At 37.5% G+C, this 10,302-nt stretch overlaps 1 protein-coding gene across 1 annotated transcript in view; it reads left to right on the top strand.

Annotated features, from left to right (window-relative positions):
* Positions 1 to 486: 486 nt before the first annotated feature.
* Positions 487 to 10,302, top strand: part of LOTGIDRAFT_168736 (hypothetical protein) — a gene marked incomplete at both ends in the record, with an annotated part of 12,651 nt that continues 2,835 nt past the window's right edge. Inside the window, 14 exons of the mRNA XM_009066662.1 lie at positions 487 to 1,596; positions 1,909 to 2,103; positions 2,824 to 2,946; positions 3,454 to 3,627; positions 4,842 to 4,978; positions 5,275 to 5,413; positions 5,600 to 5,739; positions 6,134 to 6,358; positions 6,630 to 6,729; positions 7,323 to 7,544; positions 7,857 to 8,015; positions 9,234 to 9,510; positions 9,766 to 9,900; positions 10,214 to 10,297. Of these exons, the coding sequence (XP_009064910.1) occupies positions 487 to 1,596; positions 1,909 to 2,103; positions 2,824 to 2,946; positions 3,454 to 3,627; positions 4,842 to 4,978; positions 5,275 to 5,413; positions 5,600 to 5,739; positions 6,134 to 6,358; positions 6,630 to 6,729; positions 7,323 to 7,544; positions 7,857 to 8,015; positions 9,234 to 9,510; positions 9,766 to 9,900; positions 10,214 to 10,297 (3,220 nt within the window). The remainder of the gene's footprint in view (positions 1,597 to 1,908; positions 2,104 to 2,823; positions 2,947 to 3,453; positions 3,628 to 4,841; positions 4,979 to 5,274; positions 5,414 to 5,599; positions 5,740 to 6,133; positions 6,359 to 6,629; positions 6,730 to 7,322; positions 7,545 to 7,856; positions 8,016 to 9,233; positions 9,511 to 9,765; positions 9,901 to 10,213; positions 10,298 to 10,302) is intronic.

Raw genomic sequence — 10,302 nt, 5'->3', positions numbered from 1 at the left:
CAGCCTTTTTAGTTGTAAGTTTTTAAATTCTTTTGATCTGGTTGTATTGCTCTATGCTTCACACCCACTGGCCTGTTGTTTGCCTTCTCACTGATAATGAAGCTGTAAGTTACTGTACCGTATCGTACCGTAGTATAAGTGAAACTTTTGACAGAAAGGTCACTAGTAGGGTCCTTGTGATTTATAATACTCTCTGGCTCTTTTATAGATCCTTGCTTTCAGTTGTCAACCTGAACAGTTTTTAGAAAATGTTTTGAAAAATATTTTGAATTGGCTTTATAATTGATGATATAGTTTTGGTCATGGAAACACCAATATGTGAGCTATGACGCAAATGCAGGGCCTGGGTAGTGTAATTCTTATCAAACCAAAATTCATATCCTTTTTATTTTTGAATATCTCATCAACATTTTTTTGTGATATTTCAGGTCAAATACTATAGATGTAGCACCTATACCAATGTGAGTGAACGAGAGTTCGATAAAAATGGGCGTTCAAGAAAAAACATTCCTGTTGTTAACAGTGTTATCAATTTGTAAATATGCCTGGACCAGTAACTTCATGACAGTAAAAACAATAGGCGATTCGAACACCATACTTCAGAAAATCCGGCAATACAATGAATCAAACGATTTGTATGTTGGAGGTCCGAATAAGTTATTCCAACTGTCGGCTGATCTTGAGGTTTTGTTTGAAGTCGTGACGGGACCAACTAATGATAATCGTCATTGCTTACCAGAGCCAGACGTGTGTGAAGACTACGAGCGGAAGCCCACTGCCAACAATATCAGCGTCTTGGAGATAGATCATTCCAAGAAAAAGTTGTTAGTCTGTGGAACTGGAGCACAAGGGTTATGTCATATGCACAGTTTAGTCAACATTACCAAAAAACAGACTATGGTACACGATGCCATCACAAATTTTGTTGGAAGCGGAACATCAAGTGAAGTGTTCTTCAAAGTATCGAACAACGAAAATTTTTTATATGTGATGCAAAGCTACGATGATCGTAGTTTGGATTATTCCCCTTTGTTTCTGTCAACAAGGAGGATAACTCAGTTACCACAAGGTCGAGGGTATAACATAACCTACAAGGAATACGATGCGGAGAGCGAGGTATTTTCGGGACTTGATATAGACATAGATCTAAAACCAACCTATTACATGAAAGCATTACTGTCGTTTAGTTACAAAGAACATGGCTTTTTCTTGATGGAGCAACAAAAATTGGAGGGTAACCCAAACCAATTTGTGATAAAACTGGGACGCATTTGTTTTGATGATCCTGTCTACTATTCGTACACAGAAATTGAACTTCAATGCAACTATGGCATTCCAGTTTACAGATATAACGTTGTGACAACGGCACTCGTCGAAGGCAAGTTCCTTTATTACGCTGCAGGGCGAGCTTCCAAAGATTCTCGAGATTACAATCCTGATTCTGGCTCAGCTCTATGTGTGTTCAATCTCGACGAACTAAATTCATACATTGAAGAAAAGTCAATACTTTGTTACGAAAATGGAGAAGGGTATCGTCCATTTTGGATTTTTAATCGAGACAAGTCTGTGAGGAAGTGTAAACAGCAAGAACTCATCGTAAGAAATTTTTCTTTAACCCAAACCTTTTCCCTGCCGTAATCAGCCCTAACCCAAATTCTTATGCCTGTGCCAGTGTTTTTTCGAGAGTCCATCTGGTGTCAGCTTTCACCCCTTAATATCTAACCCTTCCTATTCCAAACTCAGTCCCTACCATTGGGCTTGCGACTATGATTCTTCCAAAGTGTTGCCTCATTTTGAATTCAACTTTTCTTCCATTGAGTCTGTCTGCCCCTTATTTGTACTCGCTGCCACTCTATAATCCAAGTTTTGAAATAGCCTGTATTTTCTATGATACATTTTGTCTTGCAGGTAAAAAATATCCAAGAGAACACATTTGCTTTTTGCGGCACCAGTTATAATAGAGGTATTGAAATAGAGAAACCGTTTTATCAGAATAAAGCCATTTATGGAAACGAACAAATTATAATTACGGCCATTCAGCCAGTCGTACAAAATGGCCTTGATTACATCATCATTGGGACAAAAGATGGTCATGTTATGAAGGTTTGTTTTTGTCCTTCGTCATTTAAACTGTTATCCCTTATCAATAAACAGACCTTGATTCTCTTTATCCAAATAGCTTTGTTTCCAGTAAATGCAAGTGGTTGCCAGTGTGACCTTGTGCTCTCATGATCAACCAATCTTATACCTTGACTGCAATATTCTTAAATCATGAAATACAGTGATTTGATTACACATTATGGCTTATTTTCAAAGACTATCTATGTGCTACCATACAATCCAATCATTGCAAATGTGTCCTAATTTGCACACCTCAAGGCATTACCAGCCTTCTCTAGCTCAATAAGATACAGAGCAGTAGGATGTAAAAGTCTATTCCATTTCATTAGTCCAATAAGATACAGAACAGTAGGATATAAAACTCCATTTCATTTCATTTGTTCAATAAGATACAGAACAGTAGGATATAAAACTCCATTTCATTTCATTAGTTCAATAAGATACAGAACAGTAGGATATAAAACTCTATTTCATTTCATTAGTTCAATAAGATACAGAACAGTAGGATATAAAACTCCATTTCATTTCATTAGTCCAATAAGATACAGAACAGTAGGATATAAAACTCCATTTCATTTCATTAGTTCAATAAGATACAGAACAATAGGATATAAAACTCCATTTCATTTCATTAGTCCAATAAGATACAGAACAGTAGGATATAAAACTTCATTAATTTGAGCTTGTTATCCGTTCTTGTAGATTATAGAAAACATGGAAAGAATGAAATATAAAGAGTTTTTGAACGTCAAAATCAGTAATTCTAGTATCAGTTCTAGTTTGATTCTTAACAGCAATAAACTATATTTGCTCTCTGGAAACAAGGTAAGCTCACACATGGACACCTGATACCACTTCTCATTATGAAATACTTTCTCACTTATGATTGATATACTTCCTTGAATGATTTTGTTTTAGCGCTTGATATACTTTCTTGAGTGATTTTGTTTTAGCGCTTGATATACTTCCTCATGTGAGTGCATATGACCCCAGGCAAGGTATGGTTACTCTTCTAGACACCTGATACCACTTTTCATTATGAAATACTTCCTTATATATGATTGATTTACTTCCTCATATGAAAAGTTCAGCAGCTTCCAATAATTATTGTGTTCTGTGGCACACATGGTTAGAGCATCTTTATATGTTGTCATTTGCTCAGTTACATCAAATAAATGGTAGTTGTGGGTTCTAATCTTGGTCAGCATTTGCAAGTCTTCATTCATTATTCCAGTCAACCCAGCTGTAAATGAGAACAGTTGTTATCCTTTTAATATATAAGATTGGAAAAAGTTGAGGTTTGTCCTTGTGATAATATTATAATATTTACAGGTTATAAAATTTCTGATAGATACATGTAGCGTTCATCAAGATTGTGACTCTTGTTTATCGAGTCGTGACCCCCTGGGCTGTGGCTGGTGTAAAGATCAGTGTTTGACAGCCACGAATTGTATGAAGATTGGTGGTGAGAGCAACAGGAATAAATGTCCGCCTTCTTTATATTCGGTAGGTAGAACATAGCAAGTTTGAATCTTATCGCGGAATACAGTGTACCTAGTCCCTGAAGCATTCTGGAGAGCTTGCTCTGAAACTTATCAATGATTATCTAGTCCCTGAAGCATTCTTGAGAGCTTGCTCTGAAACTTATCAATGATTATCTAGTCCCTGAAGCATTCTGGAGAGCTTGCTCTGAAACTTATCAATGATTATCTAGTCCCTGAAGCATTCTTGAGAGCTTGCTCTGAAACTTATCAATGATTATCTAGTCCCTGAAGCATTCTGGAGAGCTTGCTCTGAAACTTATCAATGATTATCTAGTCCCTGAAGCATTCTTGAGAGCTTGCTCTGAAACTTATCAATGATTATCTAGTCCCTGAAGCATTCTGGAGAGCTTGCTCTGAAACTTATCAATGATTATCTAGTCCCTGAAGCATTCTTGAGAGCTTGCTCTGAAACTTATCAATGATTATCTAGTCCCTGAAGCATTCTTGAGAGCTTGCTCTGAAACTTATCAATGATTATCTAGTCCCTGAAGCATTCTGGAGAGCTTGCTCTGAAACTTATCAATGATTATCTAGTCCCTGAAGCATTCTGGAGAGCTTGCTCTGAAACTTATCAATGATTATCTAGTCCCTGAAGCATTCTGGAGAGCTTGCTCTGAAACATATCAATGATTATCTAGTCCCTGAAGCATTCTGGAGAGCTTGCTCTGAAACATATCAATGATTATCTAGTCCCTGAAGCATTCTGGAGAGCTTGCTCTGAAACTTATCAATGATTATCTAGTCCCTGAAGCATTCTGGAGAGCTTGCTCTGAAACATATCAATGATTATCTAGTCCCTGAAGCATTCTGGAGAGCTTGCTCTGAAACATATCAATGATTATCTAGTCCCTGATAGCTATTGTTGACAGTTGTTGGCTGGAAACCGTGCAATTGTCTCAATTGTACCAAGGTTGTGTACTGTTATCGTCCATTTCAACCAATCACAGCGCATAATGCGGAATATGTGTCTAAATATCAACAATGAATTGTGGGATAGCAAAACCCAAAGTAGAGGGATATGACTTAAAAACGCGAAACGTGCTTTCTGTATCACTATCACAATGGAAAACTGATTTCTGGTTTGTCTGCGATCAAAACCATACTGCTCTAGCTCGCATCAGTTTCAAGACTTAAATATTCTCATCAAATTGTTTGATGTTTTGATTTTTTTTGCAGATTTACCCTCTAAATGGACCAACTACTGGGGGAACCATCCTGACATTAGAGGGGCAGAATTTTGGGGGACCTAGTTCAACATTAACAGTGAAGTTGTCCAATGTCAATTGTAAAGTTATAGCATGGAATACCTCTAGGTAACATTTCTTTATAATTCCTTCAAAAATCCCTCAAACTAGGAGTCATCTTTTTGATTTTGAAACACAGCTATTTTCGGCCACATGTGAATTTGAAGGCTCAAATTTTGAAGTGAGCTGTGAACACTATTACTGATTGGCCTAGCTAAGACTTAGATATGATATAAAACTATATTTCATTTCATTAGTCCAATAAGATACAGAACAGTAGGATATAAAACTACATTTCATTTCATTAGTTCAAGGTTTTGTGCCTTGTGATTTTATTTGACAATAATCTAACACATACTTTTCAGCTTAACTTGTACAACGCAGCCTGCGAGTGGACCTCAAACCAGTACAGTTCAACTCAATGTTTTAGATCAGATGCTGACTGGTGAAAGAAATTATAACGTTGATGGAAGTGTCTATTCTACTCAACACTTTTCCTATAAGGTAGGAATTTACTCTTGTCTTTCCATTTCAGTCAATATCTACATGATCTTCAAATTTTAGACAAGTCTTGGCTTATTTGTAGTTGACTTAAGTAATGGAATGGAAACCTGTTGGTCTGCATCAGGCCTTTTCTGATATTTTTGACAAATACAAGAGGCCCTTTCAAATATTTTTGTCCCTCAACAGGAAACAGTGGTGTCGATGTTTGAGCCTACGTATGGCCCAGTGGCTGGTGGCACTGATATTTCTATACGTGGAGAGAATCTAGATATTGGCTTAAACCGTTCCGTGTCTGTGGCTTATGACTTTAATTGTGAAATATTCAAGTAAGTTCTAGTACTTTTGGCTTTTGGAAGGTGTAAGGGCTGACAGCTAAATCTCGAAAGCACTATCCATGGTTAGAGAAATTTTCCATCTTTTGCATGATTAAAGACTGAACTCTATAGCAGACGACAATCCATCTCGCTACTGACTGGGCTGTTCCACTATCTTAGCAGACGACATTCAAACTCTGCTACGTACTCTGAGCTATTCCAACTCACTACTGAGCTATTCCACTGCCCAAGCAGACGACGATTCACCGCCCTACAGACTGGGCTGTTCCACTGTCATAGCAGACGACTATCCAACTTTCTACTGACTGAGCTATTCCAATGCTCTTACAGACGTCTTAATTTGCTCAGAAAAGAAGAATTTAAACGTTTGCTCCATTTTTTTCAGTTTGACATCTGATTTGATAAATTGTAAAACTGTTCCTTGGAACAAGACATCAGGATTTATCGATCGACAGCGTAGATCAGTAGACACAGACGCTAAAGGTCGTGGACCTCTCAGGTTGACCATAGATGGCGCTGAATTCACATCAGATGCTATGGAGAATTCCAATTTTTACTATTTACCAAACCCTGTTATCTCTCAGATTAATCCACGAAAAGCCTTTAGAAGGTATTGTCCCACTTAATTTCTTGTTTGTTTGTTTGCTTAAAAGCTTATTTTAAAGCATCATGACAAGTCAAGAGCTCAAACTCAAAACCTTTTCATCAAAACATAGTCAAAGATCAACTGGCTCTTGTTTTATAAAAGATCACCTGATAATTTTTTGAAGGGGGGCTCAAGTATGGGGGAGAGGGCAAAATATTCTTTGAGGGGGCCCGGCCCCCCCTCTAGCCCCCTCCAGCTACAGGCCTTGATCTCCTTTATATTGTTTTCCTTTCAGTGGTGGCATACCTTTAATAGTTCAAGGTAAACATTTAGATTCGGTTGCTATGCCGTATCTAAGGGCTTCAATCGGTAATGAAGATATTGCAGATAAGCAGGTACCATAACTCTTGTCTTTTTTTTTCTCGTTAAAATATATACAATTTATAGGGCTCACTGGGAGATTCTACAGTAAAGTTACATGAATACAGCCCCGTCTTTAGGGTGGGGTCTGTAGGGGGTGGGGGGTGGTTTCCGTGAGGGCTGGGCTCAAGCAAGTGAGAATTAATCCCTAGCAAAATCTTCTTCAGTTCAGCAGAGATTGATTAATTTACAGTGTCTTTATACAAAATCAAAAGATATAGATTTAAATACGTTTTTGGCAACTCAAAGTTGTCAGAAATGAGTTTTCTGAGCCTTTAATTCTTGAAATTTTCTGAGTACAAAATCTGAGTCCCAGCACCAATTCATTCCTGACGACGGAGCAGTGAATACATCAACATGAAAGTGGGGTTTAAGGTTGAATAAATCTGGACTAACATGCATTTGAAGGCACAAATTTCGATGTTTAGTTGTGGACACTATTACTGATTAGCTTAGCAGAGATACTCTTGATTGAACAGATAGTGAACGCGCCGCTTTAAAACTAAGGTTGTGTCCCCTGATTGTCAAAGGTTTAAGACCACTAATATTATGAACTGTTTCATTTCAGCTATGCACAGTCAATCCTGGGGGTGAGTCTATGACCTGCCCTTCATTAGATGTGAGGTCAGTCATTGTGGACATCGACCCCAATGACCCTGCAGAAGTTAATATTTGGTTTGTGATGGATGGCGTGTCTGACTTGCGGAACTTTCATCAGACCCAGGGAGACCTCAGCAGTATGACCTATTACCCAGATCCTGATTTCGACAGTTTTCCAGGTATTGGAAACGTAATGGAGTTCGATATCAACCAAGAGAAACTGGAATTAAAAGTATGAATTTTATTGGTTTTTTTTATCCTCTTCTGCTCTTCTTTCTCTACATCCAAACTTAAGATTTGACCGGAGTACACAATTGACTAAAGATTGAGCCTAGTCAGACATGACTGGTAAATGACTTTGAAATTCTTGGGGTTCTGTAAAGCCTGTGTCGATTTCAAGTCATTTTCAGAGATTTTTTTGGTTAAAAATTTACTTCATTGTGCACTGCATAATATTGCATCGTAAATTGATGAAAAACATGCACTTCATATGCATTTTTAGGGAAGAAATTTTCAAGGATTCAGTAAAAGTGATGTGAAAGTTATAATCAATGGTAAACTGTGTAATGTGACAGATATTAAAACAAACAGTCTGGTATGTTCTCCCGGAAATAAACCAAAACAGGTAGACCCAGACAACCAGGATAAACTTAAAGTTCAGGTAAGTCTAAACTATCAACTCAAATTTAAATCCAGCTGATGGAAAAGTATCAGTATTTTGCATGGATGGTAATTTCAGATTCTGATACGATTTTACAAGGATAACAACTTCAGTTCTTGATGAGGATCCTGTCTACCAGCAGGTTTTGCTCTTAAAAGGATAACAACTTCAGTTCTTGATGAGAATCCTGTCTACCAGCAGGTTATGCTCTTAAAAGGATAACAACTTCAGTTCTTGATGAGGATCCTGTCTACCAGCAGGTTATACTTTTACAAGGATAACAACTTCAGTTCTTGATGAGGATCCTGTCTACCAGCTGGTTATACTTTTAAAAGGATAACAACTTCAGTTCTTGATGAGGATCCTGTCTACCAGCTGGTTATGCTTTTAAAGGGATAATAACTTCAGTTCTGGATGAGTATCCTTTCTACCAGCTGGTTATGCTTTAAAAGGATAACAACTTCAGTTCTTGATGAGGATCCTGTCTACCAGCTGGTTATGCTTTTAAAAGGATAACAACTTCAGTTCTTGATGAGGATCCTGACTACCAGCAGGTTATGCTCTTAAAAGGATAACAACTTCAGTTCTTGATGAGGATCCTGTCTACCAGCTGGTTATACTTTTAAAAGGATAACAACTTCAGTTCTTGATGAGGATCCTGTCTACCAGCTGGTTATGCTTTTAAAGGGATAATAACTTCAGTTCTTGATGAGTATCCTTTCTACCAGCTGGTTATGCTTTAAAAGGATAACAACTTCAGTTCTTGATGAGGATCCTGTCTACCAGCTGGTTATGCTTTTAAAAGGATAACAACTTCAGTTCTTGATGAGGATCCTGACTACCAGCAGGTTATGCTCTTAAAAGGATAACAACTTCAGTTCTTGATGAGGATCCTGTCTACCAGCTGGTTATACTTTTAAAAGGATAACAACTTCAGTTCTTGATGAGGATCCTGTCTACCAGCTGGTTATGCTTTTAAAGGGATAATAACTTCAGTTCTTGATGAGTATTCTTTCTACCAGCTGGTTATGCTTTTAAAGGGATAATAACTTCAGTTCTTGATGAGTATCCTTTCTACCAGATGGTTATGTTTTTAAAAGAATAAGAATTGAGTTCTCTAGGATCTGCCAGATGGTATTTTTTTTTAATTGCTGTTGGATATACAAATGTGGCTCTGCCCGACCATCTTAAAATCCTTATATTTTTCACTATTTGTAGGTAACCGTTGGTAATTTGGTGTTTGATATAGGATTTTTAGTGTACACCATGACGAGCGACGCTGGTTCCACAATGATTATAGTACTCGGCCTTATTATTGCGTTGGTCGTCATAGCAGTCATTATTATCCTTCTGATCATGAAGAAGAAGCGATTGGGGTTTTTCAAGCCGAGGTTAGACGATCGAAGTATACGTTACACACAAGGTGATCAAATTGGTATCGAAGGTTTCGCTCCGGCAGAAGGCATTACATATAATTTGGAAAATCGGCAAAATAGTAAGTGCTGTTATATTTCTTGATTTTATGTATTAGGTTCTTAACACAAGGGTTGTTTGGGATTCGTCTTATGACAATGATGCTTTGGGATTCCCCATGATCCAATCTACCAGTTGGTCCTTGTTCAAATGTTGGCAGTGCTTTGTGATGATTCTTAGTTGTTGAGATGGGACAATAAACAGAGGCCCTGTGTGCTACAGGCTGTAAGATCCCTCGACAGTTGGAAATTGTACATTTTTTAATTTTTAATCTCAGACTATACAGAGCGAGGTGCTATGGAACAAATTTCAGCCACTGATCTCATAGATGATGATCTACTAGCTTTGATAACCAACGAAAACTTACTGATCGGGAGTGAGCACTTGATGAAAACTGATATTCTTGGACAAGGTATTGTGTTATTTTACTATAAATGAGAGTAAACCAGCAGGTGATCCACATAGCTAATAACATTTATTTGATATTTAGGTTTGTCTGCTCAGTATTTTTTTGGAGAGTCCACATGCTATGTCATAGCCAATGTTTACTGGTCTTTGTCAAATTGGCGTTCTCTTTGAAGAATCCACATTTGATATTTAGGTTAATCAACTCAATCCCTATTTCAGAGAGTCCACGTAGCTGGTAATTTTTAATTAGTATTCAGGTTTGTCAACTTGACTTTCCTTTAGAGAGTCCACATGGTAAATATTTTGTATATTTCCAGGTAATTTCGGCTGTGTGTATAAAGGATTTCTTACGACACCAGATGAAAAGGGAGATAAGCTTGTTGCCGTTAAAACATTACATCGTAAG

This window comes from Lottia gigantea (assembly GCF_000327385.1).
Source record: "Lottia gigantea unplaced genomic scaffold LOTGIsca_79, whole genome shotgun sequence".
Taxonomy (NCBI): domain Eukaryota; kingdom Metazoa; phylum Mollusca; class Gastropoda; family Lottiidae; genus Lottia; species Lottia gigantea.
This window is presented reverse-complemented; position numbering and strand designations above follow the sequence as displayed.